Source organism: Dryobates pubescens, chromosome 9 (genome assembly GCF_014839835.1).
Source record: "Dryobates pubescens isolate bDryPub1 chromosome 9, bDryPub1.pri, whole genome shotgun sequence".
Taxonomy (NCBI): Eukaryota; Metazoa; Chordata; class Aves; order Piciformes; family Picidae; genus Dryobates; species Dryobates pubescens.
The window spans coordinates 24,888,869-24,906,742 of NC_071620.1; the positions used below are offsets into that span (position 1 = coordinate 24,888,869).

At 42.7% G+C, this 17,874-nt stretch overlaps 1 protein-coding gene across 3 annotated transcripts in view; it reads left to right on the forward strand.

Annotated features, from left to right (window-relative positions):
- The first annotated feature begins 8,241 nt into the window (after positions 1 to 8,241).
- Positions 8,242 to 17,874, forward strand: part of TRIO (trio Rho guanine nucleotide exchange factor) — a 255,068-nt gene continuing 245,435 nt past the window's right edge. For all 3 annotated transcript variants that reach the window (XM_054164267.1, XM_054164268.1, XM_054164269.1), the window contains exon 1: positions 8,242 to 8,739. In XM_054164267.1, the coding sequence (XP_054020242.1) occupies positions 8,625 to 8,739 (115 nt within the window). In that variant the 5' untranslated portion in view covers positions 8,242 to 8,624. The remainder of the gene's footprint in view (positions 8,740 to 17,874) is intronic.

Genomic DNA, 17,874 nt, shown 5'->3' on the forward strand with positions numbered 1-17,874 from the left:
GGTTTTCTCAGCCAAATGCTTGGTTCCATTTCGCCTTCATTTGGGAAATCTCTGAAAGAACCTACTCTTCTGCCACAGCGGGTTGAGACATCTAAATTGGTGTCATGGACAGGATTTCCTGAAGGCTAAGTAGTGGTTGAGAAACCCACAACAGGAATACTAACAATAACAATAAGTGGGGCAAATCTCGAGGATGAGGGAAGTGGCAATTTGACAAACATTCTTAAGCAGAGCAACTCCTCAAGACAACCACTTCCATAACCTGCTGTCTTAAGTGGGGAAGCTCCTGAGGGAGAGGGGAGTGGCACCTCCCTAAATATTCCTAAGCAGGACACCCCCTTGGGAAGACCACTCCCCCAGTTTGATTTAATCACCAGGTCATTATGGAGAAAGAATTGAGCATAATCTTGAAGTTTCTTGAAGAACAGGGTTGTGTAAGTCCTCCCTGCCAGGAATGGAGTAGGCTTGTAAAGAATTGGGATAACGCCCAGGCAATAGTAGACTGGATGACTGCCTTACAAGCAGAAGGAAAAGGGAAATCAACCTTATGTGTGGTGTTAGAGGCTGCCCTTGCAGCAGCTAATGAATACCAAAATCAGGAACAGGCTACCATAAATCAGGGGGTGATTGCCCAGGAGCTAAAGAACCAAATTATTGCATCATTACAGGCTGTAGTGGAAACCCTGCAGTCACAATTAGAGGATGAGAGAGGACAGGCTGATTTGTTACAAAATGTTCTTAAGGAGAAACTTCTGGAGGAGAGTGATGGGTGCTTCGTGGAGGAGGACATAGTGATGCAAGAACAGGGAATAAGCCCCCAACCCATTTACCTCCAAGAGCATGTGTGACTGTCCGTAAATGGTATGCACAGATTGAGCATTATTGTACTATTTTCCAAGTGACCAAGGGGAGTCCAAAGGTCCTCTTCTTGCAGGAAGAGGTCACACTGGAGAAGTCAGATGGTTCTTTGTGCTCAGTAATTCAAACTGCTCCACCTTTTTTCTGAGGATCTGAAGAATGTTTGGTTTACAGATGCCTGAGCAAACCATGAAGGAAAAATATAGAAATTTAGGACAGTGTCTTTACAGGTTAATACTCAAGAACAAATTATTACAGAAGGGGAAGGAAGTGCTCAAACTGGGGAACTAATAGCTGTCTGAAGTGTGTTTGATCAGGAGTGAGGAACAAGGGATCCAGTATTTATCTACACTGACTCATTTGCTGTCTTTAAAGGTTGCACTGAGTGGCTCCCATTTTGGGAACAGAATAATTGGGAAGTAAATCAAGTACCTATTTGGCAGTGGAAAAAATGTCAAGAGATACTTAATATAGTAAAGGAAGGGAACTTTGCTGTAGGATGGGTAGCTTCACACCAGGAAACTGATACTCTGGCCAGTCGTTGGAATAATGCAGTTGATGAACTGGACAGGTTAGCGTCATTAACTGTGGGAGGTAGAGAAGAGAAATGGGACTGATTGCCAGAATGGCTGCACATCAAGCGAGGTCATTCCAGAATGCTGGACCTATATAGGGAAGCCATAAGCAGAGGATGGCCGGTAACAAAGGAAGCCTGTTGCACCTGCATCTCTTCATGTGAACAATGCCAAGATCATTTAGATAGGCACCTGGGGGTTGAGACATCATTACAAGTGCATATATCTATAAATAAATAAATTAGATAGCAAAATGTGTCTTTGATACCAGAGATCACCCCTTACAGCAGCAGATGGTTATGGGAAACCATGCCATGGTCCTCAAGGAATCTTCTTAAGGCCTAGGAAAGTCTTTTTCCGAGCAGATCTATTCTTTCAAAATGAAACAAATCCATGGGATCTGTTTGAGCGCTCACATAGTCTAGATCCACTGCAGCAGAACAGTCTTTACTGGGACCCTGGCTAAACATCCTGTATGTCTTGGAAGTGTCTCTTTACTGAGCTCTCAAATGAACCTGGAAAATCTCAAGGTCCAATGGTAAATATCTCCTGACTGAAACCTCTATATTTCTCCTTCAAAGCAGCAAAGTCAGAAGTGACTGAATGCATTCTTGGAGAGCCATCAACCTATGGAGGCTTAAGTCATGTAAGCCCAACAAACGTATGAGTTACACAGATTGCTATCAAAACTAGCTTTCTAACACCAGATGTGAAAATACTGTAAATATTTTTAAAAATTGTCAGGTTTCAAATGACTGAAATTGCAATTCAGTTCTACATATAGAAAAAAATGGTATATTTTTTTTGTTTGTTTGTTGCATAAGCAATGACTCAATTCTCTTCAGTCCCTGTTACAAGATACTAATTGACAGAAGTGATACAGACATAGGCATCCAAGATGCTTTCCAATCTGGGCAACTTTAAAGCAGCATGCTGATGGAGCTACACGCATACAAGTACACAAGCAGTGGAACTGATTTAAATGCCCTCTTCTGGGAGATAACACTTGACAGGATGCCATTTGTTTAAGCTTCACTTTTCATTTACTTTTCACTTTGTCTAGGCTCATAAATTACAATTCTATTTTATGCATGGCTCTTGTGTACTGCTCCGTGCCATTTCTCGCATGCTACTTTGACAACCACTTGTAGGTAAGCCAGTACAATTAATAGACTACTGTTAAAGCAGAAGGATAATTGTCAACTGGATTTAACACTGCTTTGATATCAAGACAACAGCTTTCTTTTAGCACAAGGTGTGTCAAAGTGCTTGGTATAAATAAAAGAAGTAATGTGAGGCTGTTTGCTGATCTATTGGCAAGCATTAACTGATTTGGTGACCTATTATCATGACTTTCCCTCATGATAATACAAAGCAGTGGTCTGTGTTTAAAGACACATATGGTACTCTTTTTTTTTTTTCCTGTATGTATGTATAGTGCATTTTTTCTTGTGGGCATGAAAAGCGTTTTTTAGGCATGAAGGGCAGAAGTTATTCTAATGTCTGCATATCACAATCGAATAAGACACTGCTGAAACCTTTAATGCTTAAAATGTTGTGCTGTTGTAATACTGTCCACTAGTGATCATACCCACACATTGTTGACAGCATCAGTAACATAAAAATGATAGAGACCCACTGTGGTGCTGGCAACCTTTTATTCTGTAACATCCCCTGAAAGGAGCAAGAAATGGACAGATCTACAGAGAATGTCAAGCTTGATGCAGAAGCTTTCTTGGAAGGCTTAATATGGTTTGTATAGAGAGATTTTTGGCAGTACAGTACATTCAGAACAATGGGAACAATATGACACAAGTCACTGAGTATGTTGCACTGTCCAGTTTGAAGAGCCAGAACTAGAAAAGCCTAAGAAGGAAATACATGCAGCTCTTTATGACTACAGAAGTATAAGCAACAACTGCATTGACACTTTTGCTCTCAAACTAACCATATTAACCTTCATTGTTTCAGTTAATCTAGATTGCTGGGCCCAATTTCTTAAACTTATGAAGACCTGAAACAAGATGACTTTCCTTGTAAGGACTAACATGTCAGACAGTAGAAGGTGGAATTTCACATGAAAAGATAAATGCTGAATTTGCCACTTGAGGAATTTCCTTCTAATGTTCTTAAAGATAAAGAAAGACTGAGGAGAGCTTTTTAGCTCCTTGTCAATTAAGATGAACTCATCTACTGTTGCCAGTCTCCTTACCATGTGAAAAAAAATGAAATTACATCCCTCTTTAGTTATCTGGAACCGTATGATAATGAAAATCATGTCTTTGAAAATTCAAGGATGAAAATGTTAAATGATCAAGCATATGTAATTTAATCTGTTGTGGACTGAGGAGCACACTGCAGAATGTCTAAAGGGACAGGTTTTTATATGCAGAGTAAGAGCTCATGCCGCCTCGAGAGTATCTAATTAAAAAAAAAAAAAAAAAATCATCCATAGAGGCTTTAGTATGGCATTGTCCTCCTCTTAGGATTTCTGGATACAATCCACCTAGACTGTGATCTCATAACAAACATGCACACTGCTTTCAACCAGGTACATGAAGTTCAATTCTTTCAAAAAGTCTCTGAAGCACTACACAAAACTTTTACCCAGAAAATCTTGGACAAAGAAGGAGATACTCCTTGATATTAATGCTAGTGATAGAAAATCTGACATTAGAGTGTGCATATGTGTACGCTCATTTACACGTACACATTCTTCCTTATAGAGAAAGCACAGGAGTTTCTGAAAACCTGGACAGTAAAGGCAACGGGATGACTAGTCTGAGATGTGGCCTAGTGATTCAGGCTCCAATAACTGTACAATAATGTACAATTATGAGTGTCAAAGTGTAAAAACAAAACACAACACTTAATTAGGCTGAGGTTAGTCAGCAGATGATGTATAGACCATCAATAGTCTATAAAACATCAGATGGTTGATGTAATTTCTACACATAATAGAAGTGTCCTTGACACTGACAAGTCAGTATGTGTCACATAGCAGAATAAGGAGATGGATTTTTATAAAGATATCACATCAGTGAAATGGTGAGCACAAAAAAAAAAGGTTATAAATAAAATCAGGATGATTAACATTTTGACAAAGCCACCAAGTTGGTCTCTACGTTACTAAGAACCTACTTGATTCCTTGTTTAATATTTGACATGACCACACAAGCAGAACAACTTCAGTTGTTGTGACCATCAAACATTGCCCCTTTATAGTTGACTGAAGTGTACTAAACTTCTCTGTGCAGGTGCTACGAGTGTCTGTGGAATGCTGTGTCCTGCTGGGTGCCAGCAGTGCTGCTCTAAGTTTACAATGAAATGTAAGAATGTGAAAGGTCTTACCAGGAGAAATATGGAGAAAACATTTTAAATGAGGCAGAAGCTTCAAAAGCTGACAGAACTCATACAATGAAACAAGAACTTGATTTTATAGCATAAGGAAGTGGAGCATGTAGGCTTGGTGCTATTCAAGACAACTTTTCAAAAAGACATGGATGCTGATGCAGAAAAGAGGGAAATAATGACAATAACAACTGGAAAATGCCTCAGTGCTAATCTACAGATAAAAGAGATGCATCTTGTGCTTGGAGAATAATTTGAAATTGACAAATGTTGCTATAACACAAGCACCATTTAGATCAGAAAGTGGATAGCAACTCAGAAATGGTACACGTTAGTAACTTCAATTGTTTTCCTTATCTGCTAAAAATGCAAAAGGTACCTTGTCATCTTAAAAACACAGTAACAACTATGAACTCAAGCAGCATCCAGTTTTCATATTCCTTTAGGAATGAAACATGAGGCGACATGTGGCACTAGTCAGCCTGAACACTGAAGACTAAGCACTAGGCAAGCTTCTTTACTCACAACAGATCTCTTTGACAGGAATGGAAGTCTTTGTTCTTTGATATACTGCTTTTAGAGTGACCATTCAACCAGACTAAGACACAATACAATAACAGACATTCAAAGGAAACAACATTTCTCTTAGGGCATTTACTTTATTGGGATGTACATATTTTGACCAACTTGTTCACATAGAAATAATTGCTTTTATCTATCCATCTATGTAGGTACAGAAATTAAGTATGGTTTCAACATCTTTAGTTTTAAAAACTCCTGATGTACACTTTAAAGAAACTGTGAGTTGAATCTTTGCCTTAGCACCATTGATAATTAGCAGGTCACATGACCCTTACAATACCTTTTACATGACAAATATTATTTTTTCCTTTCCACTTGGTGCAAAAATACTTGCAGGCAAACAGAATCAAAGACAAGCAAAGTAGGAAGTCGAAGATGGAGAATATGGGTATGTTCTAATGACAGGCTTCCAAAAACAGAAAAATCATGCAACTTTTCAATGTGCACTTGGTTTCCACATAGCAAATTCATACATTTTTTATTTGTTTTTGCTGGGCTTGGCATTTTTTTGAGTTTCAAGCCTAAAATGATCAAGAAGAACCAGATTAAGAAACTAAATTTCCTAATGTCAAAATATTAAATACATGTGACCCTTGTTTCATTACAGTGTGTAAGGCACCTTTGTCATAACATCATTTTCATCTCTTTCCCTTGTTCTTTTGACTTACCTTTCAGTAAATATTGCATAGTGAACATAAACGCAAACACGACTATATTGCTATAATCCTATTGAAGGCTGCAAAGAATATGAACGTATATGGCTGTTGAAGATTTCTCTGTAAGGGCCACCTTTGCTGTAGCTGAAGAAATCAAATTGCAACTAGTGGATCTTACTCACTTTCATGGTGATAAGTTCTTATAGTAGGATACGTGGCTCAGGGCATACATGTGATAGAGAAAAATCTGGTGTCTCCTGCAATTCAGCAGATGGAGGGAACAGGGGACGGGACAAACCTCAATAACACAGCCTTCAAAATTGCTCAAATGAAGCTTGGCTTTTTAGAATCCACTGAAAAACTGTACAGAATGCTGGACAAGCAACTAAATGGAAACAATCAGTATCTTGCTTTCAATAGCTGATGAATAGTTTCCCAAAGAATCTTCCAGTGTTGCACAGCATATCAAAGCCTTAATTCAGATTTAGAAACACACTTTTGAGTGCTTCTTGCTCTCTAGCCGCTGAAAGCTCAAATAACAGAGATTCCAGGAGATCTATTTTTCTTTACTCATATTAACTCTTTCCCTTTGCTTATCCCATTTTCTTCTATTTTTATGCAGGGTTTTTTTCTGTGCTCATGCACAATATCCTACTCTACTTCCAGATCAGCTCAGTGCTTGTTAGAGAACAGCAGCATTTGTCCCAGTCATGTTTTGTACTAGATGGATGATGTCAGGTCAGCTAGAAAGGAGTTCACACTGCAACCACTTCTGGCAATGGGGTGCTAATTTGGAACTCTTTCTGTGCCTGTTGCCTGAAAGAAAAGTACTTTTAAAAATATTTTCAAACTCTTCTCTGTAAGAGAAATGACAGCAGGGGTAGTTGCACAAAAGTTTTTTCATTAAGCTATACAACTTCAGATAAATACATCTTGGGAATCCTGCAGATGACTTCCACATCATCTGACTGTGGTAAACTAACAGAGCCACATTTTTCTTGAAGTTACCTTTGCTTTTAACACTTAACCAAAGGTTCCGGAGCTTAATTCCTCAAGCTGTACTTCTGCGTTTCAAGTATGCAATGTCTGTGACCGTTTACTACAAACATTTAAGATGTTGTTACTCTGCTTTAGCAATTTGTGCAACTGCTATGTTGTGTGTTTTCCTGCTCCCTCTTCAACCTTACCTGCACACAATCTCATTCTGGCAGTTTAACATGAAGAGCACAGTGATGCACCTTCACCAAGCATCCAACTGCATTCGCCATCATGAGTTATTTTCTTATCTTAATTGGATTAGTCTATGACACACAACGTTTTGAAGTGCCCCTGCGCTCACTGAAGGAAAAAAGACAGTAACGTAGGGAACAGTGTAAGGGACTGTTTCGATGCCTTTAGAGGCATCTTCCTGAAAAAGCTGACCTTTTTTTTTTCCCCCTTCGGGCAGCCGGCGCCTCTCCGATGAAAGCACAGGTACGGCGCCCTTGACGGGCATGAACCCTCGGTGAGAAGGCCCAGCCGTTGTGATCTCGCACCCAGCACCCTAGGGAGCCGCAGGGAGTAGCGCGGGGCACGCGCCCCCGGTCACCTCCCGCCGCACAGGGCGCATCCCCGCTCAACCCCGGCCCTGGGACGGCCGGACCAAATGAAATTTTTAGGACCCCCAGGTCGACCTTCGCATACCGGCGATCTGGCAGCTGAGCTGCCCCGCACCAGCTCCATACGAGGGCGTAAGTCAGTCGGAAGCGGTTAAAAACCAAAAAGGAACACCCACCAAGCCGTGGTTTAGAGTCCGGCAGCCGCCAGGCCACAGCCGGGTGGCACCCGCGCCACCCCCACCCCCCCCGCGCCTGCCCGTCGGGCTGCCCCGGCAGCCGCGCCCCAGCCAATGGGGAGCGAGCTCGACGGGAGTGCTGACGTCCTACACCGCCCCGCCTTGTCCCGACCGGTGCCGGACGCATCCGGAGACTCCCGAGCTCTCCTCCTCGTTCCACCACCCTTGTTCCTCGGGCGGGGACTTGCTTCCTTTCCCGACTCCCCCTTCCCACCCCTCTCCTCTCAGTCAAGATGGAGGACGTCGGCTGCTGCGGTTACCGGTACTACGGCGGCTAGTGCAGCTGCTGTTCCTTCAGCTCGCTTTTCGCTCTCTCTAAAAAAAAAAAAAAAAAAAGAAAAGAAAAAGAAAAAAAAAAAAAAAAAGGAAAAAGGCTGGAAACGTTCCTTCTTTCTCCGCCCACCGGCTGCTGCCTGCGCGGACTGCTGGCCCTTCCCATGCCGTTGTCGTCGTCGCCCTCCTCCTCCCGCGATTGTCTGCGCTCCGGCTGCCGCCTGCCTTCCTGCCCTGACTCCCTGCATGCACACGCCGCCTCCTAGGTGGCTGCCGGGGGTGGGCGCTCCCGGAGCTGCCATTCCGCACATACCTTCATGTCCCTGTGCTTGCTGTGGCCGCCCGCCGCCGCTGCTGCGCATCGCTCGCCCGCTCCGGCTGCCGCCCTAACGGCCGCTCCCGCCCGGAGGTGAAGCCGGGACCCGTGGAGGGGGCGGTAGAGTTCGCAGTGGGTCTTGCCTAGAGGAGACGCCGCCGCCGCCACACGCAGCAGCCATGAGCAGTGCCGCTACAGCCACCTCCTCTGCCACCACGGCCGGCAGCGGCGCGGGGGAAGGGGCCGAGGAGGCAGCCAAGGACTCGGCGGACATCGCGGCGTTCTTTCGATCCGGTGAGTAGCAGCCTCGTCCCGAGAGCGGGGGAAGAGGTGGAGGAAGGAAAAGACAGCAGCGAGGCCGCGGCTGGAGGTGGTGGCTGAGGGTGGAGAGAAGCAACGTCTGGCACTCGCAGCTGGTAGAGGGAGCGAGGGCGACCGGCTTTGTCAGGTGGACGTGGGGAACGCTCACCTTCCCTTTGCCGGCGAAGTCGCCTTGGCAGTGCCGGTCCGTACGGGGCGTCGCTGCGCTTCCTCGGGAAGGCGGCGGCGCGGGGCCTGGCCCGTGCAGGGGCGGCCTGCCCGGGCGGCCGCGAGATAGAAAGCCGGGCCCCCGCGTTCCGTGCCTGGGAGCGGCAAGGCTTCGTCTTAGGCCCAGCAGCTTAAGGGCGCTTCTGCGGGCAAGACGCCACCTTCGCCGGCAGAAACGAGGCGTGATAACAAGTGCGGCTGGCGACCCGGCCTGACTCGGCTGGGACGGCTGCGGGGACTAAGTGCTGCCCCGTGGCAGTGTCGCCGATGACAGGTGCGACTCTGCCCGATGACGGCCCGATAACGGGAGTGTTTACCGGGGCCGGACGGCACCACCTGGCACTGGGCGGACCCGGCCCCCTGAAAATGCCCCCTCGGGGGCTGTGCGGCAGGACTCGGGCGAAGGGGCCGCCGCGGCTCCGGGCATCCCGTGGCGCCGGAGTGGGTAGGGAGGATGAGCGGGGGCAGAGGAACGGCGTGCCGCAGGGCTGCGGGGAGCGGGCTGCGCTGAATGGGCCTCCGGGGAGGCAGACGGGCAGAGATGACACCGCTATAAAAGGCAACGGGCCGCTGGTCGCGCTCTGCCGGTGCCGCGTTTGCTGGGTGGCGGCTGAAGGCAGGCATGGGAGAGGGCAGCATTGAAAGCGGCTATATATAGTGAGAAGGGAAACCAAAAGACAAAAAATCGAAGCCCCCGTTAAGGGGTGTCTGTGGCTGGGCTGAGGCGGGGCAGTAGCGGCTCTCGGGCGCTGCCGAGCTGGTAAGCCAGGCTCGGTGTGGAGGCTTGGGAGGAGAAGGGGGAGCCTCTTGACAGGATGCCGGGATAAAAAAAAAAATATGGAGGCCGCCTTCTCCCTTAATGCTTACTCTCGGCACGCAACCAAGCTGGGAAGGCCACTACCCCCGCCACCGAAATGTTGTACCCCGGGGAATGGTGGCGGGGACAGAGGGGAGGGCAGGGTTGCCTGGGCAGCGGCTGAGCCTTCCTCCGGTCCTGGCAACCTTGCCCCGAGCGGCGGCGGCTCCTCCCCTCGCTCCGCGCCCCCCAGGGCACCCCCGGCCATCGCTCCCGGGCGGGGCGGCAGGGCAGGGCTGGGCACTTGCTCGCTTTGGATGCCTAAAAAGGAGCGGCGTGCAAGGAATATTCAGACTCGCCACTGGAAAGATGAGGAGGATTGCCTATTTTGTATGTTAAAAAAAAAAAAAGCTGTAATAATAATAAAAGCTGTGCTAATTGGGATTTTAGGCAAAGTCCATGAGGGAGGGGGGAAACTGCTGGCGCTCAGTGCTTGCTGTTGAATGTGTTTGATTTAATGAGGAGGTGTGATTTGCAGCAGGCATCCCTGAAGCAGGTTTCAGAGCTGCATTTGCTTGAATGAACCAAACAGGGGTTGCATCCCCTCTTAAGGATCTGATGCTGCCTGGGCAACATCTTTCATATGACAGCAACTAATGTGAAACTCCTTGTTCAGTCAAGATGCTGGCCCTGGTGGATTTTGTCATGCAAGAAGGATTGAGCTTTATTATTCTTAGGGAACAATCCCATTGGAAGAAAAGAATTACCAACAGCAGATTTACAATCTGGGTATGCGTAGTAATCTTGCAGTTTTGGAGGACCTTGCCAGCTGTACTAATAGTCAACATGCACATTTATGTGTGGGAAGAGGGATGACACAGAGTTGATAAGCTTGTAAGTGGTGTAGTGTTGACTTCTCATACTGATAACTTTGGATAACAGAGGAGTTGCTCTGAGCTTCGTCTGGCAGCAACCAGAAATCTTAAAGCAATAGGACATGTCAAATGCTTATCAAAAAACTCTTAAGAGCATATTTTAACAATTGGCATTCTCATTTCCATATAGACACGTGGATGTTATCTGGTTCAGTCTGGGCTAAGACTTATGTTGGAATATGTTCATGTTTTTAATGAGTATTTGGTATTGAAAAGAGCTCTTCAAACTCTGCCTCTGTACATGATCTGCTCTTTTATAAGGAAATGGTCTACTAAGAGATCTCTGGAGCTTCCCTTTATTTGAACAATTTTTTTCAGTGAAGTACAATGGGCACAGCAATCGATGAACAAGCAAAAAAGCTTCATTTGTTGTATGTGGGAGTACACAATACTTTTCTCGATATAGTATTCACAGTGACAAATGCTTCCTTTTTCCTGCCACTTGCAGAGAATGTTGGCAAAGCTGTAACTGTTACTTAAAGAGAAACTGAGTAAAAAAATAACAGTGTTTTCCAGGAGTTAAAAACAAACCAAACAAAACCACACCACCAAAAACCCCCACTTAATTAGTTCTAGTCTTAGGTTAGTTAAATTAGTCAGTTGAACTGACAGTGGGGTTATTTGTGTTCCTCTTTCCAGACTAAGCCTGAAGTAAAACTAAAGCAGCATAAAGAAGAGGATTTCTTTATTTGGAAGATGTTTTGTTAAGATAATTCAATGGCAGCTAGCTTGAAATGTGTGTGTTTCCAATTTTCACTTTGGTTATGTAAATTCAAGTGCAATTTATTTGTGAAATGTGAAGAAAGCAGCTGAACTGGAAGTGAGGTAGTAGTATGAAAACATAAAGATTGTGTGTCTTGAATTTAAATGAAAAGTCCCTTTATTGGGATTGGAAGAAATTGAGGCAGTTTACTTTCCACTGTTTATTTGGTATCTGAATCTCATTATTTGAAGTTGAAAAGAGAAGAACACCTCATTAGATGTCATCTTTGTTGTTGCAGGATTATGAGTAAAACTGCTTAGAAGCAGAGTTGAGCGCTATGCTGTGTTGCTACATTTTGGTGGAGAAAGCACAGTGCTTGTATGAAGTGCCTTTCTGTCCTGTATGTAAATTGGAGACTAGAAATGACTGTGTAAACTGACATGAGTACATTTCAAGTTGAAGATGTATAGACAAGCATCCTTTTTTTTCCATATTAATATGTGCCCTGGTGACTTTGTTTTAAGATATGTGTAGGTATCAAAATGTCCATGTGAGTATGCCAAAATTTATTATGGTCATGTAGTTGACAGCTTCTGCAAGTACTAGTGATTTGAGACATGGATCAATCTGTGTTCAAGCAAATCTGCTTATAGCTGCTTGGACTGATAATTGCTTCAGTAGCTGAGATCACATAGGAAGTGTTAAGTGGTATCATGAAAGAAGAATTTTTTATTTCCCCCCTCTTAAATAATGACTGGTGAATATCACTTAAAAAATAATACTGTAAAGATAAAAGCCAAAGGATTTATTCAGAATTTTGCTATTTCAAGGTTACAGGAAGGACTTATGTTTTACTTCTTCCTAATCTTACTATTTTATATACTGTTGTCTTGCTTGTTTTACATCAGTGTTCTGTTTGGTAGTGGCTGGAAAAGTTGATTCTAGTAGACAACTTTGAAAATGCTGCTCTAGTAGAGAGCAGCTCTTAGAGGAGAGGAAGAAAAGAGAGAGAAGAAGGGAAAAGATTACACAGAAAAGAAAACACATGCATACTATTGAATGGCAGCAATTTGTTTTCACAAATACTGACAACAAAAAGTCACGGTAGCTTGTGCATCAAGGGTAAAATATAGGCATCGGACATAAGAAACAAGCCCAAATTTCAGCTTAAACCCACGAAGCAGAATATACAATGTAGGAAGTACATTAAGTACATAATTTTGAGGGTGAATGGAGCACTTGAGCAGGCTGCCTAGAGAAGTTGTGGAATCTCCTCTGGAGACTTTCAAAACCTGCCTGGATGTATTCCTGTACAATCTGATCTAGGTCAATGTGTTTAGAAGTGGGGCTGGACTACATGATGTCTGGAGGTCCCTTCCAACCTGTAATTCTGCCACTCACCTTCTTCTGAGGCATAGTAGCTAACGTACAAAGAGGGTGCTCAGAGCTGTGGTTGTGTGGCTTGCTTGGCCTGGCAGTTGGAGTAGACACAGAGTAGTGACAAACATCTAACGAGAATTAGCTAAAAGTGAAGTGTTGACAGGTAGCACTGGTGGTACCCCACGTATCTTCATGCTGCAAATACTGATTCTTGGGCCAGTGACTGTTAGGAGCTGAGGTGTGTTTGAGGAATTTAAGAAGTGGTGAGCATGAAGAGAATGTAATGTATGAAATAAGCTGCCATTCTTTCATGTGGCTTAGAGTGACAACAGCATTTGTATAAAGAAAAAAAAACCCTAACAATGCAATAGCTTAAGGTGTTGTGTCAGCTTTTCAAGAATCTATTACTTTGTCCTTTGAGTTGCTTTAGTTAATGAGAATGGCTGTCATTAGTACTGGTTGACCTGGGCTGAAAAAGGAGTCCTCTTGTGAAGTTCTGAATCCCAGTTCCAGTAGCACCCATTTTAATAGGATGGTTAAAGTATGTGTGTATGAAACAGTGTTCAGAAAAACTCCCTAGGGAAATGCACACCTAGACAGTTGCTGATGTGCAGTATGCAGAGCAAAAATAACTACACAAGCAATGAAGTTACAATGGAGAAGTTAACTCTGGGAATAGCATTGTTGGATTTACATTTCCTGGCACAATGAGACACACAGTGCTTTCGTGTGAAATGCAGCAGCTGTTGTGCAACTTGGCTTAGTGTGGAACAGCCAGACTTCTCTGGGGATAGTGAAGGACAGAGAAAGAGATTAGGTTGTATTTGAAAGAGTCAGAGGCAGAAGTCATGAATATTTCTAAGAGGGGACAGAGAATTACTTGTAACATCTGTGATAGCTGACAGTTGATAAAAGCACATTTGTAGTGGAAGGCAAATGGGAGTTAAAGAAGAGTCAGGCCAGTTCATGAGAGTACATCTGAGCTGGCATGAATTGCTCATATGCTCAGAGAGAAGTTAACTGAATTAGGAAGATTTGATTCAGCTGAGGCTTTCATTAATTGCAGAGCTTGGTCGCTGTGTTGAAAAGGTGGGTAGCAAATGTTTCTTAAAGAAGTGATTTCTCTCTAGTTAAACATGTCCCACAGCAACATAGCAGAAAGGAAGTATGAAATTGAAACCTAGAATATTATGCAGCTTTACCATGTAAAATGACCATCTGGGTAAACAAAATCTGAACAAAGACTTTTCCCTATCCCAATATATAGAGAAAATGTTAATGGTGCGCTGGTGTTTTTCAATAAAATAAAATTAAAAACATGTCTACTGTCACCAAATGAGCCTGTGTAGATGCAGACTGTTAGGTTGGTTTATTGATAAGGTGAGACTGCACAGTGATTTTGGTCTGCAGCTTGAATGAGGTGGGATCACTGAAATAGCTGTTTGTGGTCAGCAAACGTATAAGAATAGGAAGGACTAGTTGAAACTTTGGAAATGACTGGTGATTAAGGAATATTCTTTGAAAGTGGGTTATGATTTTAATGAGAACCAAGGAAAGTAATTTTTCTGCTTGATGTTGGTAAGAACCAAATTGAATAATAATAAAAAAAAGCTACTGAGTGAAATAAAAGTATCAAAGGTCACATCAGGATATTTTAAATCTAATGGCTAAAATGGTTGCATCTACTTGGTTGTCCTCAAAGTTATTTGCTTGACTTGGAGAGGGATGTTTGTTTAGCTTAATATTTTTCCTAGGTGCAGCAAATTCAAAAAGTAGACTACTGGTGAAGTAATACTGATGATCTGCAAAGCTGAGTCATATTCCTTCAGGAAGGATACTGCTGTTTTGAGAAAACATATCACTTACCCAGTATTGAGGAGGAGGAATTGAAATGACAAGGAACAACTCAAGTGCTTTTAGCAGTAGACACTACAGTACTTTAAGCATCCAGTTTTCAGCCTCTAGAGTAGTATATTGATATACAAAGAGGACGGACCTAAATGACTTTTATCCACAGAGTTTCACCAAACAATGGCAAGATTGATTTAAAGATACAAAGCCCTTTCCAGTGGCTTCTTTAAGCTGCTCCAGCTCATCTGAAACTGGAGCTGTTGATCCCAGCCTTGTGATTGCACAGAGGAGGACGAGATAGCCCAATTGTCTTTGTACACCTGCTTAAAAAATAAGATCATTTTCAAAGGTTGAGTGGAGTCTTCTCAATTCACTTAGACAAATACGTTTGATCTCCTGTGTCACTGTTACTGCCATGCATAAATAGCAGTAGCACTTAATAAAAACCACTGCAAATATGTAGCAGATTTTCCTATTGAGTAGCACTGAGCTGTGTATCTTGCTGGTACTTTGAATATGGTATCTTGTAAGATGCATCTTACTGAAGAACTGAAATCAGTATTACTATTTTGTAATTATGGTGGTTTTTTCCTAAGAGGAAAAAGGAACCTTTATGGTAAGATGAGAAAACGCTTTAAGTTTTTTGTCTCTCAGGGCCTAACATGATGAGGAAGCAAGATGTAAATGATAGGAAGAAAAGTAGGCTTCCAGCACTTGAACTATGACAGTAGTTTGGTTGGTTTGGTATCTTTTGTAATGTATTATTTTAACAGAGTGCTTAGATAATTCCTAGGCATCTGTGTAAGAGTCAGGTTTGTGTGACAGAACATGAAGCTAAGATTCAGGAAGGTTTGTTTTAGCAGTGTGTATGGGGATATATATGTGTGTATACAGTGTCAAATTAAATATTCTGTGTTGCTTAGAAAAGTCAGTTTACATGATGAAACCTCCTAACAAGAAGTTGGAGAAAGTATTCTGGGTGGCAGGCGCTGAACAGGACTATTATGAGTAACCCCGGTGTGTTCTAGTCGTCTATGAAAGTACCCAGAGCTTAATTAACCACGTTTCGTTGTAGTCTAAGTGCATGTATGAGCAGTAATAGTTATTGGAGAGGTGTCTGCAGACTGTGTAAACAACCAGTACTGATTTGCAGCTAGCTTCGTGGGTAACTGTTTAGCAATTAGAGGCTGAGGATCTGGGGTCACAGCAAAGTGAGTTTTTCTAAGTGCTAAAAATGAACGTGCAAATACGCTATAGCCAGTAGGGCTCACAAGGACATGCTAAATACCTAGTTGTTTTTATGTAATCTGTACCTTATTTCTTGCATGAAACATGGAATTAAAATCCAAACCCTTTAGATTTTTTTTACTGAGTTCTTGGCATTTTTGTGCATCAGTGAAACCTGCAGCCTATGAAATCCTTTGTCAAGGCATTTGGTCAGAGGTTTTCCATTAAGCTTTGTGATTGTCACATAGCTGGTAAATAATTTTGAAGCCATTAAACAGTGTGAAATATTTTGCTGAGATTTCTTGAGAAAAGTCTCAAAAGTTGAAGTCTTGGAGACTGGTTGTTTTCAGAGTCCAAACAGATGTTAAATGTTAGGATGAAATGAGGTGACATTTAAAACTTGGCCCAGGTAATAAAGGGAGGATACATCAAGAGCAGCAGAGGAATAGATCAAGAATATCCCAAGAAGTGAGTTGGAATACGTGAAGTGTTTAAATACTAAATATTACTTGGCTAACCCCTCAATGCTACATAATGGATTTTGTTGCACCCATTATGTAGACTTGGCTGTATGCTATTGGATGTGATTTTTCTATCAGCATTAAGGTAGTCCTTCACTTTTCAAATGTTTATCATGTCACTAAATTTTGGAATTGTTGGTTCCTGCAGTTGAGTGCAAAGATGATACCATTTTCTGAGATCATAAGAATGCTCTACGCTTCTCTAAGAATTTTAGGCTAAATTTTAAATGTCTTTGACTTTCATAACTCTTGAATTGGAGATCTGCAGCTGAATGCAGAGAAAAGGCAGAAAGCTCTCAACAAGTTCAGGTGAATTGGGGTATAAGCTCACTGAATGGTCCTACACAAAAGCTGATAGTGTGCAGTGTAATGAAAATCAGACTTAGGATTTCAAATCCATTCTTTAGAGACCTCCTTCTGTTACAGGGAAATAAAATAGGGTATGATTTCTGTTTCTGAAACCAAACAGCCGTTGTTGTTTGTTTAAAAAATAAAACTTTAATCTCTAAGCTTGTATCTCTCTCTTTGCATATTTTGGTAGCATACTGGGCATCAAGTTGATCCTAAAAGAATGGAAAAAGGACAGTTAGAGCTGTATCTTCTGCTTTACACCCCTTCAAGTCAGCTTTCCTGTGTGTTAAGTACTCCTGCAGTTAAGGATAGTTGTTGGTCTTGAACTTGCTATGGCTTGTAAAGCTCAAAGAAGAAATCAGTGCTGTGGATTACTTAATTGACAGAAGATTATGCAAGCCAGGCTTCTGTAAGGACAGTAAGGACAAGCCAAACAAAATTATTTGGACGGTGGCACCTTTTCAGATGGAAAGATGGGGTCAACTATAATTGGCTTGTTGATGCTTTATATTAAAAAAAAAAAAAAAAAAAAAAAAAAAAAAAAAAAAAAAAAAAAAAAAGAAGACCAGCTTATCCAAATGTAGTGGAAGTCTGTCCTTGGAAGGAAAACAAGGGCAATCACTGAACTGAATTTCTTGCCTTGGTGGCTTCTCTGTTCCCATTATGGGAAAATTCTGCCATTTGTCTATTGAATTATGTGACCGTTGGAGGCTGTGCCTTTAAGAAAGGGACAGTACTGGGACACTGGCTGAATGTTTTTGTACCAGAATGAAAACACTCTGATATTCTAAACAAATTTCATTGGTGGATGAGCAGAATGCAACTTTAAGTTTTGGGGCAGTTGGAATTTTTTCTCAGTTTGGGTTTCAGACTGTTCTGCCTGCCTGTTTCTCAGCAAACTAAGCGGAGCTGACCTTGAGATAAGCAAACTAATTTTGCATGTGCTTTTGAAGCCTAATAACATCTGTTTTCCTTAATAACTCCCTTTCTTTCTCTCTAACCCCTTTTTGGGAAAAAAGGGAGGTGGGGGGGGAGAGAGGGGGTTACAGGGAGGGAAACCCTCCTCTTGAGGAGGGAATTTTGTTGTGTTATTTTTCTTTGCTGTATATTTCTGTATATATATTGTAAATAACTGTA